We start from the raw sequence: 18,186 nt of genomic DNA on the forward strand, positions 1-18,186 counted from the left end.
TAAAACTCCCTTCCCATCACATAAACATAGAAAATACAGCTGGACAAGACCACAAGAGATCATCTAAAATATCGCCTCTGCCCCAAAATGGAATCAGTTTTACCTAAACCATTCCCTCACAGCTCACATGCCCCATCTACTAAACTGGGTGCAGTTGCAGCCGTGCACCCTCTCTCAGTCGTGCAGTTACAGCGCCCATCAAAAAGAAGCCTCAGTCTTTGCTGGAATTCTGCTGCTATTAATACTTCAATTCCCCTAACAGAGCTTATTTTAAAAAAATTACATACGATGTAATGGCTCTGATTTTGTAAGTCATCAAAGAACAAGCTTTGCTTTTGATAATCTCTATTTCAAGAAATGCTATAATTTCTCTTTAAACAGGATTTATTTTTTCCACATATTCTGTTACTGGTTTGGAATCTCAAAATGTATTTTAGCTCCTTGGGGAAAAGCTCTGGCTATCCATCTCTTAACTACTAATCTGTTTTTTCTATTAAGACAGTTAAGTCTCTTCTCCCTCAAACTTGTCAGCTATACTGATGAGTCATTAATTGATTTTTTCTTTTTTTTTTGAAACAAGTACAGTAGGCTAAAATCAAGCAAGAAGCCTACTGAAGAATTCAATTAACTTCTGGCTTGTTTGGTAATAAATAGTGCAGTATTGTATTCTGCCACTCTTTATTCTTGTTCTTGTGTCTGGAGATTGCCCAGATGTTTCGTCCTCCGTTTTTTTTTTTTGCTGCGGAAGGCTTTTGCCTCTGGGCTGTGCAGTGCTAGCCTCTGCTCTCCTGACTCTAGTTAATCTACATGGCTGTCAGAGCTGTCACATGAATGGTGAATCATGGCCTCTCGCTGCAATCACTTCAACCCCTGGGGAAGTGCTCGGAGCAGACAGCTGCACAAACCCCCACCCAAGCAAAGTTTCTCCTGGATGAGGATTTTACAAATCAACTTTGAAATAATCACAAAGCCTGACTGACAGGCCCCTGGTTTTTAAATAACAGAAATTTGTCAAAAACAAATTGGTTGTCTTTCAAACAGACACCCTGTTTGAGTCTTTTTTTCTCCTTCTCTTTCCTTTGCTGACTTTCCTATTTCCAGACAACAACTGGATCCGTTTTCTTCTAAACAAACTTGAATTACAAAGGAATGCTGTTCTGCTATACTTAATAGATTTGCACATTTTTCCCTTTCTTCTTTAGTCTTTCCCAGTATAACATATAATCCTTTGCACCTGCAAAAGCTCCACAGACTGCTGACTGCCAAGAATCCACCACGTGACCCTGCTTCCATGACCAGAGATCCTGTGTTTAAAGAGAAAGGAAAATAAAAAGTTATTAAATGTTCGAATCTATCTGATCCCCATGTGAGTTAACTCCGAGGATGGGAACTTAAGTGAAAAGCTATTTTTGTGGCATTTTTCAGTGATGTAATAAGTGATTTTTCCCAAGGAACTTGTGTACTTGAACGAGCAGATGGAGTGAGAAAGATGTCTGGAACTGAGGAGGGCTTGAAGCAAATTGCTTTCAGGGATTTCATATGTATGTATTTAAGCCTGTGGCCATGCAACTTTGCAAATATTTTGTGAACTTATTTTCTTTTTGGCAGATAAAACAGTGCAAAGCAAAACACTGAGCGGGGGGCGGGGGGGGAGGCATGCAAGAACCAGTATCAGTTCAGCCCAGATGTACCAAATGCTCCCATTTAAAAGGAACAGTCCCTAGCACAGTGAGATAGAAGTCCTGTTTGCCCCCCTACATTTCTTAAACCAACCCTTCCCCTCACACTCCCCAAAAACCCCCATCGTTAAGAAATTACTCTTATCGCTCTCATTATATCCCACAGCAGGTGTGTCTCTGTTTTTCACTTGGCGTCATTAGGGACCACACACCCTTCTCCCCTCCACTGCTCCCACACACCATGCTCCAATCCATTTAACTCACAGCATCATTTAAACGTGCATATTTAAAAACACCAACAAGAACGGTGCCTTCTAAAAAACACGTCACGAATCACGTCAAACAGTTTGACGAGTCAGATCGGTATCAGCAACAAAGGCCAGTGTGTGCTGGGATGGTTTTTATTATGCCAGCTAGGGTCACTGTGTTCTCTCCTGCTCCACACCGCTCCATCACCCGTTTCCCATCTCCTGAAATGCTTGGAACACTGGAAGTTCTCTGGAGGAGAATTTTCTGGTTTATGATGCGAGGAACAGTGCTGAGCAAAAAGGGATGGGATCCATGGCCCTTCTGAGGCCTACCGCAGAGAAATCAGTAATTTTATTTTATAACAGTGGCACTATCTCATTCTTTTTAAAGCCGTATTACTTCTATACTATAAAATTTTCTTGAAAGCAACCCGATAGCTGTGCTAGGCTGAGATACTGCTCTCGGGTTCCCAGTCTGCAGTACAGCCACTTTCTACCAGGGCACGAGAACTCATTTCCCTCACTTGCTAACTCTTCATTTAACACGCTGTCCTTGTGACTCGCTTCTCCCAACTTGGCTGCTGGTTATATTTCAGTTGAATGTTTTAAAAATCAAACTGTTCAAGCAACAATGGCCAGCCACAATGTTGTTTGGTATCCTGCCACGGCTAAATAGCTGCAGCTCTGCTGTACGAAAGCACTAAAGGGATTTCAGTCTCTTTAATGCTAGCCATTCTTTTCCTGGTGTTTTCAGTATGGGCTTCTATTCTGCTGTCACCCACAGCAGAAACTGATTTTCATCTTATAAATAAATAAATGGGGATTCATAATTCTTCAGACTCGTAAGATGCTTTTCTGGAATAACTTACACTCTTGGGGGACACAGTTTTCTTGCAAGTCGGTCCTGCTGGATCGACACATCCCCTAAGACAAAGGGTGCTATGCTCCAAAGCATCTAGGTATTGTCACAGCATAAATCCCACCTTCAAAACCCATTTTCAAAACACTTCAGGTGCTTAAGAAATCCCAAATTGAAAGTCAGGGTTTAGAAATTTAACTGCTGGAGCCACTTGATAAAAACAGAATTACTGTATTTTTTTAATTAAATGTTCTCCAAATATGTATACATCTACAACTAAACCCAAGAACTCAGAACAGTAACTTCTGTCATGCCGAAAGCACTATGGAAGATCTGCTGGAGGACTATGAGGAAAACCAGCACATTAATACAGACATTCATGGCTTTGCCAGAAGCCCAGCCAATTCTCAGTCATGCTGGGCTTTTATGATAATGGCAATGTCCAAAGAGGTAGGAAAAGGTCATTCTTATTTGTTGGCATGTAGCTCTGAAATCTAGTTTCTGATAAAGCCTGGCTTCCCAGTACAGTTCTGCACAAAGAGCCTTTGCCAAGCAAGGCAAACGGTAATGAATTCCCATCCGTTATGCCTGCAAATTGACAACAGGTATTTGCAACAGTCATTCAATACGGAAAATTGTTTGGAAGGGTGGAGCCAGGAACAGTTCAATTAAATTAGGGAAAAGGAGAATTGAGACTGGAGAACAGGAAGAAAATTCCCCAACAGTGAGGTCTACTGAACAGCGGAGCCAGCCTCCCCAGGGAGGAGAGGAAAGCCCTCTCCTTTGAGTCATTTAAAAATAGACTGGAGAAGGCACTCAAGACTGTACTGTGGGGAATAATCCTGCGTTGGCAAGGGCAGGATGAAATGACTTCATGCATTTCTTTGCATCTCCGATTTCTGCGATTCACCCAGAGCTCCAAACCTGAACATGCAGAAGAGCAAGAGAGAAGCGGGGCGCAAGGGCATCATCCCGGAGGAAGCTGAAAGGAGCAAGTGTCACAGGGCCAAGAGGACCAGCAGGACTCTGGTCCAAATTCTTTCTAACCACACTCGCGCTGCGGGCCAAGCTGATGTGCTGAAGGTCACACATGTTTTCTCTCACAGCCCACGGACCCACTAATTGACAGGGCTTTGCAGTAAGTTGGGCTTGTAAGTTCTTCAAAAATGCTCGCCTTTGTGCTGCACTGGGCATGGTTTTAATACTACTAACACAGGGCAAAGCACAGAGGCTCTTAAAGGCTTGTAGGTATAGGTAATAACATCACTGTAAAACCAGGGCCGCATTCTTGAAATACTGGGTTTATACACATAACTCCAAAACATCGACTTTGGGCAGAATCGCTGGTTATTTGCAGTGATACAGTGCCTAGATCAGCACCGCCATCCTAGACGCTGCACAAATTCAAAAGAGCCTTCCCTCAGTCACTTCCAGTCAGGGAGTGGAAAAGCAAGAGCTCAGGTCACGCAGAAGATGGGGGTCAGAGGCAGGCTCAGAGCCCATGGGTCACTGCTCCCTGCTTGGGGCCTCCAAACAGGGCAGAAGTGCCCGCATAACGCCTGCAGAAGCCCCGCAATTACGCTGCTTTTCCTACACAAGCTCTTTCAATATAAAACATAAACCGGGAATTAGGAGCAACACAACTGCAACAATTGGATCAGCCTGGTTTCCCCACCACCGCCACCAAATGGCTCCTACCTGCTTACACTGTGCTCCTCCTGCAGAAGGCAGCAGGAGATAACGAGACTTTTCCAGGGCAATACCCATTCCCACTAGTATTCACAGCCTAGGAAAGCAAAATGACAAGGAGCACATTACATGAAAGCGGGCCGCCATGCCAAGCCTGTGTCATGTGTATTCTATTAAGCTGAAGGCTGAATAGAAGACTTTGTTTTCCACTTCAAAGGACCCCATCCCAATCTCTCGCTCTTCCCTTATGAATAACAAATTGGAAATAAATCTTCTGGCTGAAGTGCATGGAAACTCGTACAGTTGGGGCCCTCTGCAGCTTCCCAGCTCAATCACATGCTAATTTTTTTTGTAAACACTTTTATGTGATATATATGTAAATCTCGCTGTGCATTGCCGCACCGTGTAAAGCAATACAGCGGGTGTGTCCTCAAGGGATGGGACACAGTGGGAAGCCTGAATGCAGATTTCCAATTATTCACAGGGATGATGTTCGCAGAGAAGGGTCAAGTTTTATATGTGGGCAGAACCTTACTTTTCTTCCTAACAATCCCATTTCATACTGTCCCATAGGCCAGTGTCCCCTGCTTCTCACCACAAACATTATTTAGCTCTTTTGATACTGAGAATACAAGGACACCCCATTTTGCTGGGCAGAAGGTATACTGGAAAAGTCACTCTTAGGATATACCAAAGGCCTTTCAATCTAAAAAACCAAACAAAAAAAGAAAATATTACCACTGCCTTTAAATACGTGGGGAAGTATATGGTGCCCACAAACATGGGCTCCTCGCGTGTTGAGGATGCCTGGCCTCCAGATGGCCAATAACCTTTGACTCGTTCAAACAACTCCTTACCTGTGTGTGCCTGTCACCTTTGCCTTATGTTTGTGGTAAAAGTTTGGGGTGGAGATCATCTCTCAGCTTCATGCTCCCAATGCAGTTGGGTCTTGGTCTATAGTCAGGACACCTAAGCTACGGTGATCCTGGGAAAGTGCAACACTCGCACCTCTCTCAAAACCTGATGACCAGACCAACACCCCAAACGCTGCAGGGAGCATTGCGGAGAATGAGACATCTCTGCCTTGGCTTTGCTATTCTTCAGGCACTAGGATGCAAGCAGACCTCATGGCATACACTAAACTTGAGGCCTGCAGCTGAGTAAATATTACAATTCACTCCAATGATAAGCATCTATAGTATTTCTACGTACCCCTCTGTTCAAGGCAGTGTTCAACTTCATGATAACAGAGCGGAGGAAAATCTCTCCGAATTAATGACATGGATTTGTGTGCATGTGCAGTCCTGCAGACTGAGGAAAGAAAAGCAATTTTCATACTCGCCTTTGCGACTAGATATTTTACTTGCAAGTGGCATTCTGCATGGCTGATCCTTACAGATGCATGGCACATTAGCTACAGGAGAAGCAAAAAATTCATAAGCTGATTGCAGTTTCTATACGTAAAGTCAAAAAGCATAGAGCCAAATCTCCTCCTCAGTGAATTTTTATGTGCATATGTGCAGCATATGTGCAGTACATGTGTATATTATCTTGCAGGAAACATGCAAGCCCAAACATGGGAAAAATTCAATGATCTAAGTTCATTGTTGACATAAACATTGAGACTCCATTCACACTAATGGAGTTGTACTCACTTATGCCAGTACTGAATTTGGCCCTAGAATTAAACCCACCCAAATCCTAGATAAATTGAGAGAAAGAGAACAAAAGTTGGCCTACATGCAACAGCATATTTTTCATGTTAAAAGCATTTCATTCCCTTTTTCTCCCCATATAATACTGCATTGATGTCTGTGACCCATTTGGATGTAAATCAAAATGGATGTGCTAAAAGCCTGGTTAAAGAAAATGTCCTCGAAACAGTGTTCCCATGGCAAGGCAGAACATAATATGCCAGCTATACTCAGTTTCCATGGCACAAAGGGCCATATATGTGTCTAGGGAGGAAAATGCACTTCTGAAAAATCACTTTGAAGTTAGGACGGCTTTCCTTGAGCATCTGCACTGCTACTACCTGCTAATAAATCTGTGCTTCATGCAGGCTTGTGTGAATAAATTACATGGAAGAATTACATGAGTCTTTCAAGGTTCTTCAGCAAGAAGCAAGTGTCCGAATCAAATGGTGACCCCTTCACATTGATTACTTCTAAATTCTACCAAACGTCCCCAGACGTCATTGGCAAGCTCGGTGACTTCTGGAGAACCGCTTGTGGTCTAGGCATGACCAAGAGCATCACAATCTGGCTCTGTATCTACAGACTGCGCGAGTCTGTTTTACTTCTGCCGTTTTAAATGCTGCATTGATGATCCAAGACCATCTGACTTTCTCAAACGTGTCTGCAGTGCTGTAAGTAAGGATTGCATTTGTTTCTTTCTCTTTGGTGCAGATGGCATATAGCATTCTTTCGACTGTGCTTCAAGACTGTGTGAATGACACTTATTGTGACACTAATAAAGCAAGGGCTGTTTGCTGAACAGCTGTTGGGTACATTGTTCTTTTGTGAGAAAAATGCAGCCGTTATGCTAATGGCATGCACACGCCGCGTTGGCCGCAAGTTACATCACGCCTCGAAACACTGCCGTGGAAATCTGTTTTCCCAATACAGCACCTAAGCAAATGGCAGACACGTTAGCATTATTTAACGATTAGGATTTAATCCTTAAATCAGCCCGATCGTTACTCAAAGAGGGAGCGAGGTATGGTAGAACACTTACTACACTGCCTGCAAGGAAATGGGTTTAAAGCTGGGCCTGGGTTTCATTTACTCTTGACTTATATGCAGCTGAGCACAGCAGAAAAGAAATACTAGACTGCTTCTCCAGGAAAAAAGGAAAGCTGTCACCTACCTATAGAGCAGGGAAAGCCATTTTAGGCCCAGTTTGGCTACATTCCTCTATTTTCTACCTACCCTGTTAAACAGCAACAGATTTGATTGTAAATTTTAGAAGGGAAATAGCATGTGGTTTATTGTTTCAATGGTGGAGTTATAAACACGTATTACTGCCGAGAACCCCAGCTGCCTGGGCAGAAGCATTCTGTAAACCTTTCATTCTTATTAAGTTTAAAAATCAGGTGCAATGAGCTCCAAGATTAGAGTCCTCACCCTCCACTGAAACCCACCAAGCAGTCTTTGCACAGCATGCTTCAAGGTATATCTCAAAGGTATATCTGCACTGACAACTACAAGCAAGGCTGAGCCCACCCTTGAGCCAGACTTGTTCACACCCTATACTGCCTATACCAGCCCCCAGAAGCTGAGCTCTCTGGAGGGGGGAACCAGCAGAACCAAGCAAACGAGTACACGTGCCAATGCCTTCATGTAGATCTACAGTCCAGTCCACCAGCAGATTTCCCAAGCTCTGTTCCTCTCAACACGATTGCCTTGTGCCTGGGGTGGCAGCTGAACCTGAACAGAAAACAAGGGACCTAAGGAAGTGTAAGCCCAATCCCAAGCTGCTCTCCATCGTGTGGGCAGAAACCAGTTTAGGAACAACATGGGGAACTTCTGTTCTGACCCAACTAACCTTCTGCTATTGCTCAGCGTCACAGGGGAATGGCTGGACTCTCCCCATTCTCTTTACTGCAATGCCCCGCTTATTTCACAGGGTGGAAATGTGGTGTGTGTACTCTTCAAACCGTTCTCATCTCCCGAAGCCACCAAAGCATTCCTCTGCTTGTTCAACACCTTACACCACTATCACATGCCACCATAGTTATTACAAAATCCCACAAGAGAGACCTGCCCGTGTATCTCAGCTCATCTCTAGCTATTGCCTCTGAAGGTCCAACCAAATATCCCTCTTTGTTACACACCTGTTAATTTGTGAGACTTACAGATTTGAGAAACTTATCTTATTGCTAAAGCCAGTGACAAAAAAACCCCACGTGGGCTCACTAAAGCTGCAGAAAGTCTAAGAGCTTTAGGTTTTGCCCAGCACCAAGACAAAGAGGGAAATCCTGGCCCCACGGAGTGCCAGAAGAGCCAGAACATCACCTTGAGCATGGTCAGTCCAAGATTTTTATCTTTCCTTGCAGGTCCTGGGCCAGCGGAGCAGCAGAGTCTGTGCCCACCCTCCCAGAGAGGCTGCCTGTGCAAGAGCAGGATTCACTGGCACACACAGTCTGCAGGGTGAAATCAGCCTGACCCTGATGTTATATAGTCTTAGCAATGTCCAAGTGTCTCATCTCAGAATCAAACGTGTCTAATGAAAAAGACAAAAGGTTCCCAGGATAGTAGGTTTGTTTTCCCTCCTTAAAAAAACAACCAATCAAACAAAACCCCCCTATTTTTCAAGTCTACTCATTTGAGACCCATGTCCTCCTGTCCTGCCTGTTCCTTCCCTCCTCACTGGCTACCAGAGCCTCTTCTCCAGACATACAATACGTTTGGTCTATAAAGAGAGCGTTCTCTATGTACAGCTGCGTTGGAGTAACTCTCAGAGGCTCTGAAGCGCAGCCAACATGCAGAAATATAAAACCCAAGAGGACTGAGTCTTACTTCACCTGAGATGGGTTTATCTTATGCGCAGCACCATTCTCCGAGGGAGCTGACCATTTCCCCTCAGACATAAGAAGCAGGCATTTTTGACAAGATGTTTCTGGACTCAAACCTAACCAGAGGCTCGTGATTTTGGAGGGGGGTTTTAAACTCCATTTTGTTGAAAAAAAACCTGATGCTCTGTATTTCTGCAATATCCCCACAGCAGAAATTAAAGGCTTTTTTCTCAGTTAAGTCTAAAAGAGAAAAATTATGGATTAAAACACAACATGAAACAAATGATAAATAATTTATGTCCTGTTGGTAGGGGCTCAGATATAATGATTAGAAGCGCTGAATAAAACACCTGAACAGAGCAGAACGGAAGATCACACAGAAAGGATGAACTCCACAGTGCTACAGTCATCTGAGTGGAGACTCACACCCCTGGCAGCAGAGTGAAAGCACGGGAGCTGCGCCAGACTCCCTGTAACCCACCACAATTTCATGCCAAATACACAGACCCTGTAATTTGAACTTCCCACAATGAAGAACACACATATGGTATTTCCTAAGCAAGTTACAGAGGCACCCTGGAAATTCCAAGGCAGCATACAAAGGGGCTGTATCTTACAACGTTATTCCAAAACTTGAACTAATATGGAAGGCAGTGTGCTTGGCTGGCATTTGGGAAGCATGTCACCACTATGTTCTGCTGCCTTTCTTCATGGCCAGCTAGCTTTGACATGGGATCAGAAGCATTAGCCCCACCTAAAAGAACCTAAACCTGATCAAACTGCTACAGTGGTAATCAGCCACGGTGCTCCTCCGAGGGCTGGTGTAGCAGAGAGTGAAGGAAATTTGAAATGCCCCTTCTTTTCCCGAACTCTGAGAAGACTTAAAAACTGTTTTAGCTGTAAGGCTTGGGCTAAAAAGACAGAGAAGCACTAGACTAACTCACCCTAGTAGACAATTACAGTGTCTGTCCTGAAATCTGATACATCGTAGCACAGTTTCCATCTCCCCTTTGGTTCGTATCAATAATCTCTGCCTAATTCAAAATATGGCAAAATGAAGAACTGGGAAGCGAAAGGACATTAAGCATGCAATATAGCAGTGGATGCTACCTACATCCAAAAAAAAGGAGTTTTCTTTACTGCTGTTTCTTAAGTCACTGTGATCTAAGAAATGAGTCTATTGACTGTTTCCAAATTGTGTGTTCACCTGAGTAACTGGAAGTAAAGCCAGCATTTGAAGCAGTATCTATTCCTTGCTAATTACTGCAATACCCCCTTTTCCAGCACACACAGTGCAAGTAACCTTATAGTTCAGTAATCTATACAACATTCTCCTCTTCTTCTTCTAACTTATTTTAGTGCATGATATGCAAGTTTACTCTCACATAGGACAGATGGTTTACATTCACAGACAGAAGAAAACAGTGCATGTCAACTCTGTGGCTAAAGCCTGCTGGAAGCATAAAGAATAACCAGAGCAGCTTGGAGCAAAACAGATAGAGAAAATGGCATATAGAAACACCTGATTTGCTGCCTACGACAAGCCTTTATTAGGCTTCTTTAAGCTTAACACCCTGCTGCTGGCTGCAGCCAGCACACATGTGCAGGAAAAGGAAACTCTCCTCTTCTTCCATGTGCCTTGCTTGCTGTCCTTTACAGTGGAAAGATATTTTCCCCCATTTTTATGGTGATTAGCTTGTTCATAGAATTACAAGACTGAGTCTATCATCCATCTTCTTATGTAACTTTGTACTAATGGTTTTAAAAATGACACAGCCACAGCACTTGTTCTGTTCTCCTCTGTGAGATGATCCACACACATCATAACACAGCTGCTCCCGCATTTACTTTCCCAAGTAATCCCATTAATACAGTGCAGAATAGTCCCTCAGACATTATCTAACCAACACCTTCAGCAAATTCTTCCATGTTCACGCTGCACACCGTTCATCTCTTGCACTTTGCACTCCTACCTCTTCTTAATTACTGTCTCTTCATGCACCCGTGGGAAGCCCTAGCCTGAATCGTACTCCTGTTGATGCTACTGGCCACATCCAACCTGGTGATGGGACCATAATGTTTTTTCTCCTTTGTTGTACTGTCAGGGCAATTTTTTTAAGAGCTTCATTCAGATAAACAAAATGTATTCTGCTTTCACTGCCTGGCTTTGATGTGACAAACCTTGAGCTCTCTCCATGTGCTGAGCCAAAGTGACTGGAGCATGCAAGACTGATTTTTGCCATTTTTACTCTTGGTTCCACAGTCAGAAGAATATATTGCAACTGGTCCGTGGAACAAACTAACCCAGTTTTGTTTCTCTTCAGATCTGCACTGACCTCTTTAGATTAAACATGATGTCTCATCCTAAGTGACTCACTCCTGTAGCTAGCTAAATTCAAACTGCCTTCTTTAAAGCCTGAAATCTAAACAATACATTTTATTGTCACAGCTACGTGGACATTAGTTAAAACAACTTTACATTCTGAAAACAGCTACATGATGTTGCTGTTTTATGTGGTTTTGGCAAGAACACTGCACTTTTTCTCTTTAAGCACTGCCACCTCTTGCGCCCAAACACGGCTTGCACTAACAATTAGCAGGTCAGGCCAGTATCGCTGCCGAGGAGTTTACAGAAAGCCATTCCGAGACACTGGCAGGGAAACAGATTCCTAATAAGGCAGCCAAAGCTACCCTGTGCAATGGGACGATACCCAGACACCGCATCAGACCGAGCTCATGAAGTTCCTACAGAATCCTCTGCAAAACACAGCTCAGTTCTGTGAAAGCTCTTGATGTATTCCATGCTCCTCCTGCCTGTAGACTCCCCTTTATATTTGACTCCCTTAAACCTCTAGATGCAGACATTCACACTGTGGGCTCGTCCCTCCAGAACAACCCAAGCTACTGACACACAGTGGAGAGGACAAGATACTGTCCCAACCAAGCACACAAGGATCAAAGAGAACACAAGCCCTCCTCCCTCAATAGAAGCAGCAAGGGGCAAGGAAGACCATCACTGGTTCCCATCCTTCCCAGTACCTCTGCCCAGTTTGGGTCTCAGTGCCAAGCTTTCTCAGAAGTCCAGCACCCTTAACAAGAAGAAAGTTACTCTCTCTCCAGCTCCTCTTTTATAAATATTATATTTTGCTACAATGCTTTTAACAATCTGTAATAATTTTCTGTGCTTCCAAGCCAGGATGTCAAAGTACCTGAAAAACGCTGACTTTCCTTCATCTTTTGCAGTGAGTTAAAGAAAAAACAGAGGGACAGATAAATTACATGACTTCGAATCCAACTCTGTGCTCAGAAATCTAGACCCTGACTCTGGCCATGATAAACAAAGCAACCAGCTGGTGGGAGAACAGCGCATCATTCTGAAAGACTGCACTATTAAAATATCATCTGGTTGACACCTTCTTTAAACGACCTTTGAAATAGCGTACACACAGCCAATCAAAATAGCTTGCCAGCGATGCACTGAGAGTCTTCCTGTACACAAACTCAGGCTCAATCAGTTTTCTCTGTATCATTTGCAATTGCCTGTTACCTTGAAGAGTGAAACACTAAAAAAATTAAAATAAAATTAAAAAGAACCACAACACAAGATGGTTCCCACGCTAATCAGTAAAAATAGCTAGGGTAGCAGATAAGATTTCTGGCATGCTGGGGAGTAAAATTTAGACTGCATGGCACACATCAGGGGTTAGATGTTCCCTGTTACTTTTCAGATATTCAGGCAAATGATCTTCACATGCACAGGTAGGTTGGTACATACTTACCGATTCTTGGATGTGCCCATAATTGTGATAATCAAGTTAGATAAGTTACCATGGAAAGCCTTTGTGAAATGTATAACTTATATTTCTATCATTAAAGAGGACTTACCTTTAAGGACTCCCAGAGGGGAAATTGTAACAGAGAGAAAGGAATCTGGAGAGGTGGGAAAAGAAAAAAAAAAAAGGAACAACATAATGTTACCAAAGCAAATTAGGTTGGCATGTTCCTCACTGGCTAAATTAGGAACAGGTATTGTTCACTCGGTGAACTGCAGCTTATTACATTTACAAATCTTTAAGGACACTTTATGAATGCTGCCATAGTGACTGGTTTCACTAAAGCAGTTTTACTTTGTTTATCACATTCCCTGCTGAGAGGTTAAGGTATTGTTACCAGGGTGGCCTAGAAGAGCAATAAGCAGTATGATCTAGCGCAGGGACATTCTTGGTTCGATGCTTCGTCAAGAAAGCCATAAGGATGGTTCAAGAAACACGCTCCCAAGGCCAGGAACACAGCCTGGCAAAAAACCATCTTCAGCAATACACACTCTCACAAATGCTGAGCTGAAAACAGTTGTGCTCCAACCAGGGCTTTGCAGTTTGGGCATCAGCTGCAGAGAGAAACTTTTCTGAACATCTCCCACTGATCTCACATTAACAAGCTCCCTAGAGAATTAAAAGGAGGTTGTGAAGAGCTACCACGACCCTACCAAAACCCAAGGGAGATGTGTGGTGGTTCTCTTCTCATCACCTATAACAAGAGGTTCTTTTGTCCAGCAACCACCTGTATCTCTACCTAGGCTCATTCCTGCTGCCATGTGTCCTCAGCAGTGCCTTGTGCATTTCCAGCTCCTTTACAGATTTTGCCCTGATAAATGCCTTGTGACCAACTCTCTTAACACACCGGGGGAAAAAAGCAAACGTACACCTCTGTCAGCTCTGTAGGCTGTGCAGGGCTAACACACATAGTAAGTCAGTTTTCACCATGAACAGAGGGATCCTTTGCAACAAGACACATCACTTTCCAAGGTTATGCCTTCCCTTATAGTTTCTTCCTCCTCCAATCTCTCCACTAAATTCTTCTGGCTCTTCCTCCTCCTTCACCACTCTGACAAGCCCTGTCCAATATCCACCTCTGGTACCAACCCTGCCTTTGCTATCTCCAGCCTGGGTATCTATCTCAAGACATCTTGGAGGAAGGAGTCCCTGTGAAAATACTAGCCTGTGCCAGAATTGCCCTACAGCTGTATCTGCAGGCCTGCTTTGCCCCTTCCTAAATGCTTCTGCAGTTATCTCCTCCACTTCAACAGCCAGTCAGCCCCCATTTCAAATCTTCTTCCAAGTATCTATTTTCTTCTCCTACTCTCATCTTCCTTCCCCAAGCATGATGCATGTCGGATTAGTTTTCCCCCTTATGTAGCCTGATTTTGTAGTTTGTGCATCATTTTATTAGTCTCAGAAAGCACTTATGCACCTTTTGCCATGAAAAGTAGTACACACTCAAAATGGGTCACAATTAACTTACACATAAATCTTTGCTCTTTGTAACGTGCGTAATGTCAGGTTAAAAACATTCACTACAGAGATATGAATGGCTTATTAAATCCGAATTCAAGCTACACAAAGGAATCTGAAATGGTACATCCGTTCAACATCACAAGAGTTCAAGAGTATTGTCTGCTTCACTGTGTTGCAACTAATGATTAATAAATGAGTCTATTAAGTTAATCTGCCAGGCAAAACTAAGCTTGACAGACACCTGCCACAGAAAATTTGTTATCTATTCAGGCAGGAAATGGCAGTGAGAAGAAATCAATGTCACTGCTGTACATTGAGCTGACAAACTGAAATCTCGGAGGAAGTTTGTCATCTTGAACAATGAGCAATATCCCTGGTGGCATCTCAGAGCCTCACAATAAAGGTCAGACGTGGCTCTTATTTATCAGGGCCTTGAAACTCTAGTATAGCAATTAAATTTTGTTTTTAATACTGGGTGAAAAAGTCCAGCTATTTGACAGTAATGTGTGATAATATATTTATGAGAAGATATATATATCTCTCCACATGCTGCTGCATCACTGTTGAATTGGAGTTAAATGGCATGATTTCTTTGCAATGTAAAACGAAAAGCAACATAATCTTCTATTATCTAGGCCCAAAAATAGAAAAAAAAAGAAACAATGCCCACTACATTTGCTTCAAATTTGTTAAAAGAGAGAAAAGGAAACACTCTGTATCCAGCTGTACACCAAACAAAACAAGCTTTCAAATACAGTCTCCAAGTTTTGCTTTTTTATATGCACGAATGAGTGGTAAAATTACGCAGCTGTTAATAAGACAACAAGGGAAGCTTTTGACATAAACCCCTTTTTATCTCCTAGCTAGAAGCATTTCAATCAAAGAGGAGATTTGCTCACGACTCCTGTTTGAGTTTCGGCGTTAGTGGTGTTTGCTTCCCGTGTCCCGCTCAGTGGGGACCAGAACTAGACGGGGATTATCGGTTTCACTTTTCCCTGCACGCCCCACGAGACGCTGCAACGCGCAGGCTACCAAAATGCCTGGGAAGATTTCAGATGTATGTCAGTGGGATCTGCACAGCCGCTGGGCTCCCTCCTCTCTAAGACGCCTGCAGGATAAGGGCCTAAACATTCATAAGTCACACTTTAACAGAGTCTGAAAACTTGCAAAAACCAAACAAACTACGAAGCACCACCAACAAAAACAAGCAGAGCAGCACCTTTGCCTGCCCTAAGAAGATCCTAAGAAGATGTCCTCCATTTCTTACAGTCCTTCATTGGAGCCTGTTTGACAACATCCTCACTTAAAAACAAAACCCACACAAGCAATTTCATGGGTACTGGAATGAAAGGGAGTCTGGCTTCCTGTGGATTTGGTTTTTGTCATCAGATTCTCTGAAGTCAAATAATTCCCAAGCTGGGTTCAGCAATCTTCCTGCAACAGGGACCTCCATCACATTTCCTCTCGACATCTATTCCACAGCCCCTGTTGAAAGTTCAGTTCTTATTGCAAGCCTTCCCTCAAACGCCTTAATCGCCTTTATTCTCCCCTTACACACATATTTTCAAGAAACTTATAGGAACTTCTATTTATCTTTGCAGCTTCTGCCTTTCCACCACAGTTCCGTGGCCAACACGTCCAAGGGCTGTGCAGGCTGCTGTGTTCGTGTGTGCATACACCCTGTTTGCATAAGCCTTGTTTCCCTAAGAGACCAGACTAAACAGCCCACGCCCAAAAGTAGGATTGATATATGTAAAAAGAAATAGCTCTGCAAGGGTAACTCATCCAACAATGAAAAAGCCTTTAGATGGCTTATTGCCCTTTACTCCTCTACCACGACAGGCATGACGAAATCTCGTAGTCTGGGGACACTTCTTAATTTGAACATTTACAGCATTTCACTCCTTTTCATATTTTGCTTTTTAGAAAAAAAGCTCTTCAGCAATGAACAGAATCACACCCTGCCAGGCAGCGATATTTATGCCTGAAATAGGCTAAGGCAACAATAAAAATGTGGTCCACACATGTGGGTAACTTTCTGCCAGCAAATATGAAACCCTGGCGAGCTCCACCAACCTCTCATTCAACGTTAATATAAAATAGACAGAGAGTACCAGTTCTCATGTCTGGCCTAATGTTATATAACTGTGCTGTTTGTTCAAAAGAGTCAACTCTTACACACACACACACACACAAAGTTTAAAGCCCTCAGACAGCTGTAAATCGTTATTCTAAAATGTTTTATAGGTTAGTGAAATTATCATTTACTCTGCTCCCTGTAGTCCTTAGCACCTGATGCCTAACTTAATGTAATGAACGTTGCAGATTCTTATTTCTACATATCTACTTAATTCCCCTTATACAGAAGGATTTTAAAATATTACTTTTAAGTTACTTCTAGAAATAGTTGCGCCTCACAGCCAGAGTAACAGATACACACATCTCACTTCTAAAAACAATACCAACCTGCAAGTACTGAAGATTGATGACAGAGCAAAAGTCATCCCACCAAATACAGTTTAATTAAATAAAAGAAATTTAAGGAGGAGCTTAATAATACTCTTTGTAACTACAACACAACATTTTAAAGTAACTCAAAATTCACCCATTCAATATCTGATTCTAAATTGCAAGCTGACATTGTCCTGAGGGAAACACAGCAGTCAGGGAGCAAGAACATGCTGAAGGAGTGGCAAAGAAGGGGGGGGGGAGAACCAAAAGAAAAAAAGAAGAAAAAAAAACCCTCATCAGCCTCTTCAGAACTGGGATTCCCTTCCAAATATGAGTATTCTTTCACACAAAGAGGAAACAGATGTCCATGGCTGGAATTTGCATGTGGCTTTATTCTCTTCTAGGATACAATAAAACTACTCATCTTCTCATCCTCCGAGCTAGAAATTAAACAGTGGCATGTCATGCATAGTCCAGCTGTGCTTTCTTCCTCCAACCTTTATTAGCAATATATTTAAAAAGAAGAAAAGAGAGACAGAAAGAAAGGGAGAAACTGGAAAAGCAGAAGAAATGAAAAACTATGTGGTATGTGTTCTCAAAACAATATAAAACCTACAGATGTTCTTACTAATCTGTGGCACATGTTTGTTTATTCAGGTTTTCTCTGTCTCCAGTTCAGCGGGCTTTGCTCTCCAGAAGACCTATCTGTTTTTACAAATGTTAAATACTGAAGGAGAGATTGGCATAAACAGCCAGAGGAGGAAATAGGCTCACCTTGTCAGAGCCTTCCCAACATCCCTGAAACTGTACCTCCGTCCCAGAAACTGCTCTCACCCATACCTCCGCTGTTCCTTACATTAACAGCAATGGGAGAAAAGCCAACAGTTATGAAGAGGATTTTGACAGTACTAATATCACAAAGGCCAAGGGCAAGACTTTCTGTTGTCTTCAGGGAGAATGTACTGCAGTCATCACGAAGTAGTTCTCAGACTTGCACCTAACCTGTCACTTGCATACACTTTGACGAGGCTCATAGAGATGCTATCACCGTTGAAGCCTGTATTTATAAGGAGTACGCCACCGCAGTGTCTGAGCTGCAGGTGCCAAACTGTGCCTTCTCCATTGTAATTACAAAGAAAAGTCTAATAAAACACTTCTGAGTATCAAAAAAATATACTGTTTTCCAAGGATACATAAACCACAAATTTCAGGAGAACAATCTTCCCTTTACGTAAGTTGCTTTTACATTCCTTTTTTTTTTTATCAGCTTCTTTATAAAAGATGGTTCTTTTCAAATAGGTTCAAGTTACAGTAGAATAAAACAACCCTGTCTGCCCACTGGAGTTAACACCAAAACATTTCCGTTAATAATCACAGTAAATCTAGTTCAGTGTCTTGTCCTCCTAAAATTCTTCACACGCTTGCCCGATACATCTGGATTATGATAAAC

General features: G+C 42.7%; 1 protein-coding gene across 6 annotated transcripts in view; it reads right to left on the minus strand.

Annotated features, from left to right (window-relative positions):
• SLC25A26 (solute carrier family 25 member 26) overlaps positions 1-18,186 on the minus strand; it is a 94,664-nt gene that overhangs the window by 19,105 nt on the left and 57,373 nt on the right. For 4 of the 6 annotated variants that reach the window (XR_012777408.1, XM_075513619.1, XM_075513615.1 and 1 more), the window contains 2 exons: positions 12,877-12,921; positions 1,235-1,304 (listed from right to left, as the gene is read on the minus strand). Coding sequence is in view for 5 of the 6 variants with exons in the window: in XM_075513619.1 (XP_075369734.1) it covers positions 1,235-1,304; positions 12,877-12,921 (115 nt within the window). In the remaining variant the exon portion in view is untranslated. The remainder of the gene's footprint in view (positions 1-1,234; positions 1,305-12,876; positions 12,922-18,186) is intronic. The other 2 variants (XM_075513620.1, XM_075513618.1) reach the window with 1 other exon arrangement.

The sequence above is a fragment of the Mycteria americana genome, chromosome 11, assembly GCF_035582795.1.
Source record: "Mycteria americana isolate JAX WOST 10 ecotype Jacksonville Zoo and Gardens chromosome 11, USCA_MyAme_1.0, whole genome shotgun sequence".
Classification (NCBI taxonomy): Eukaryota; Metazoa; Chordata; class Aves; order Ciconiiformes; family Ciconiidae; genus Mycteria; species Mycteria americana.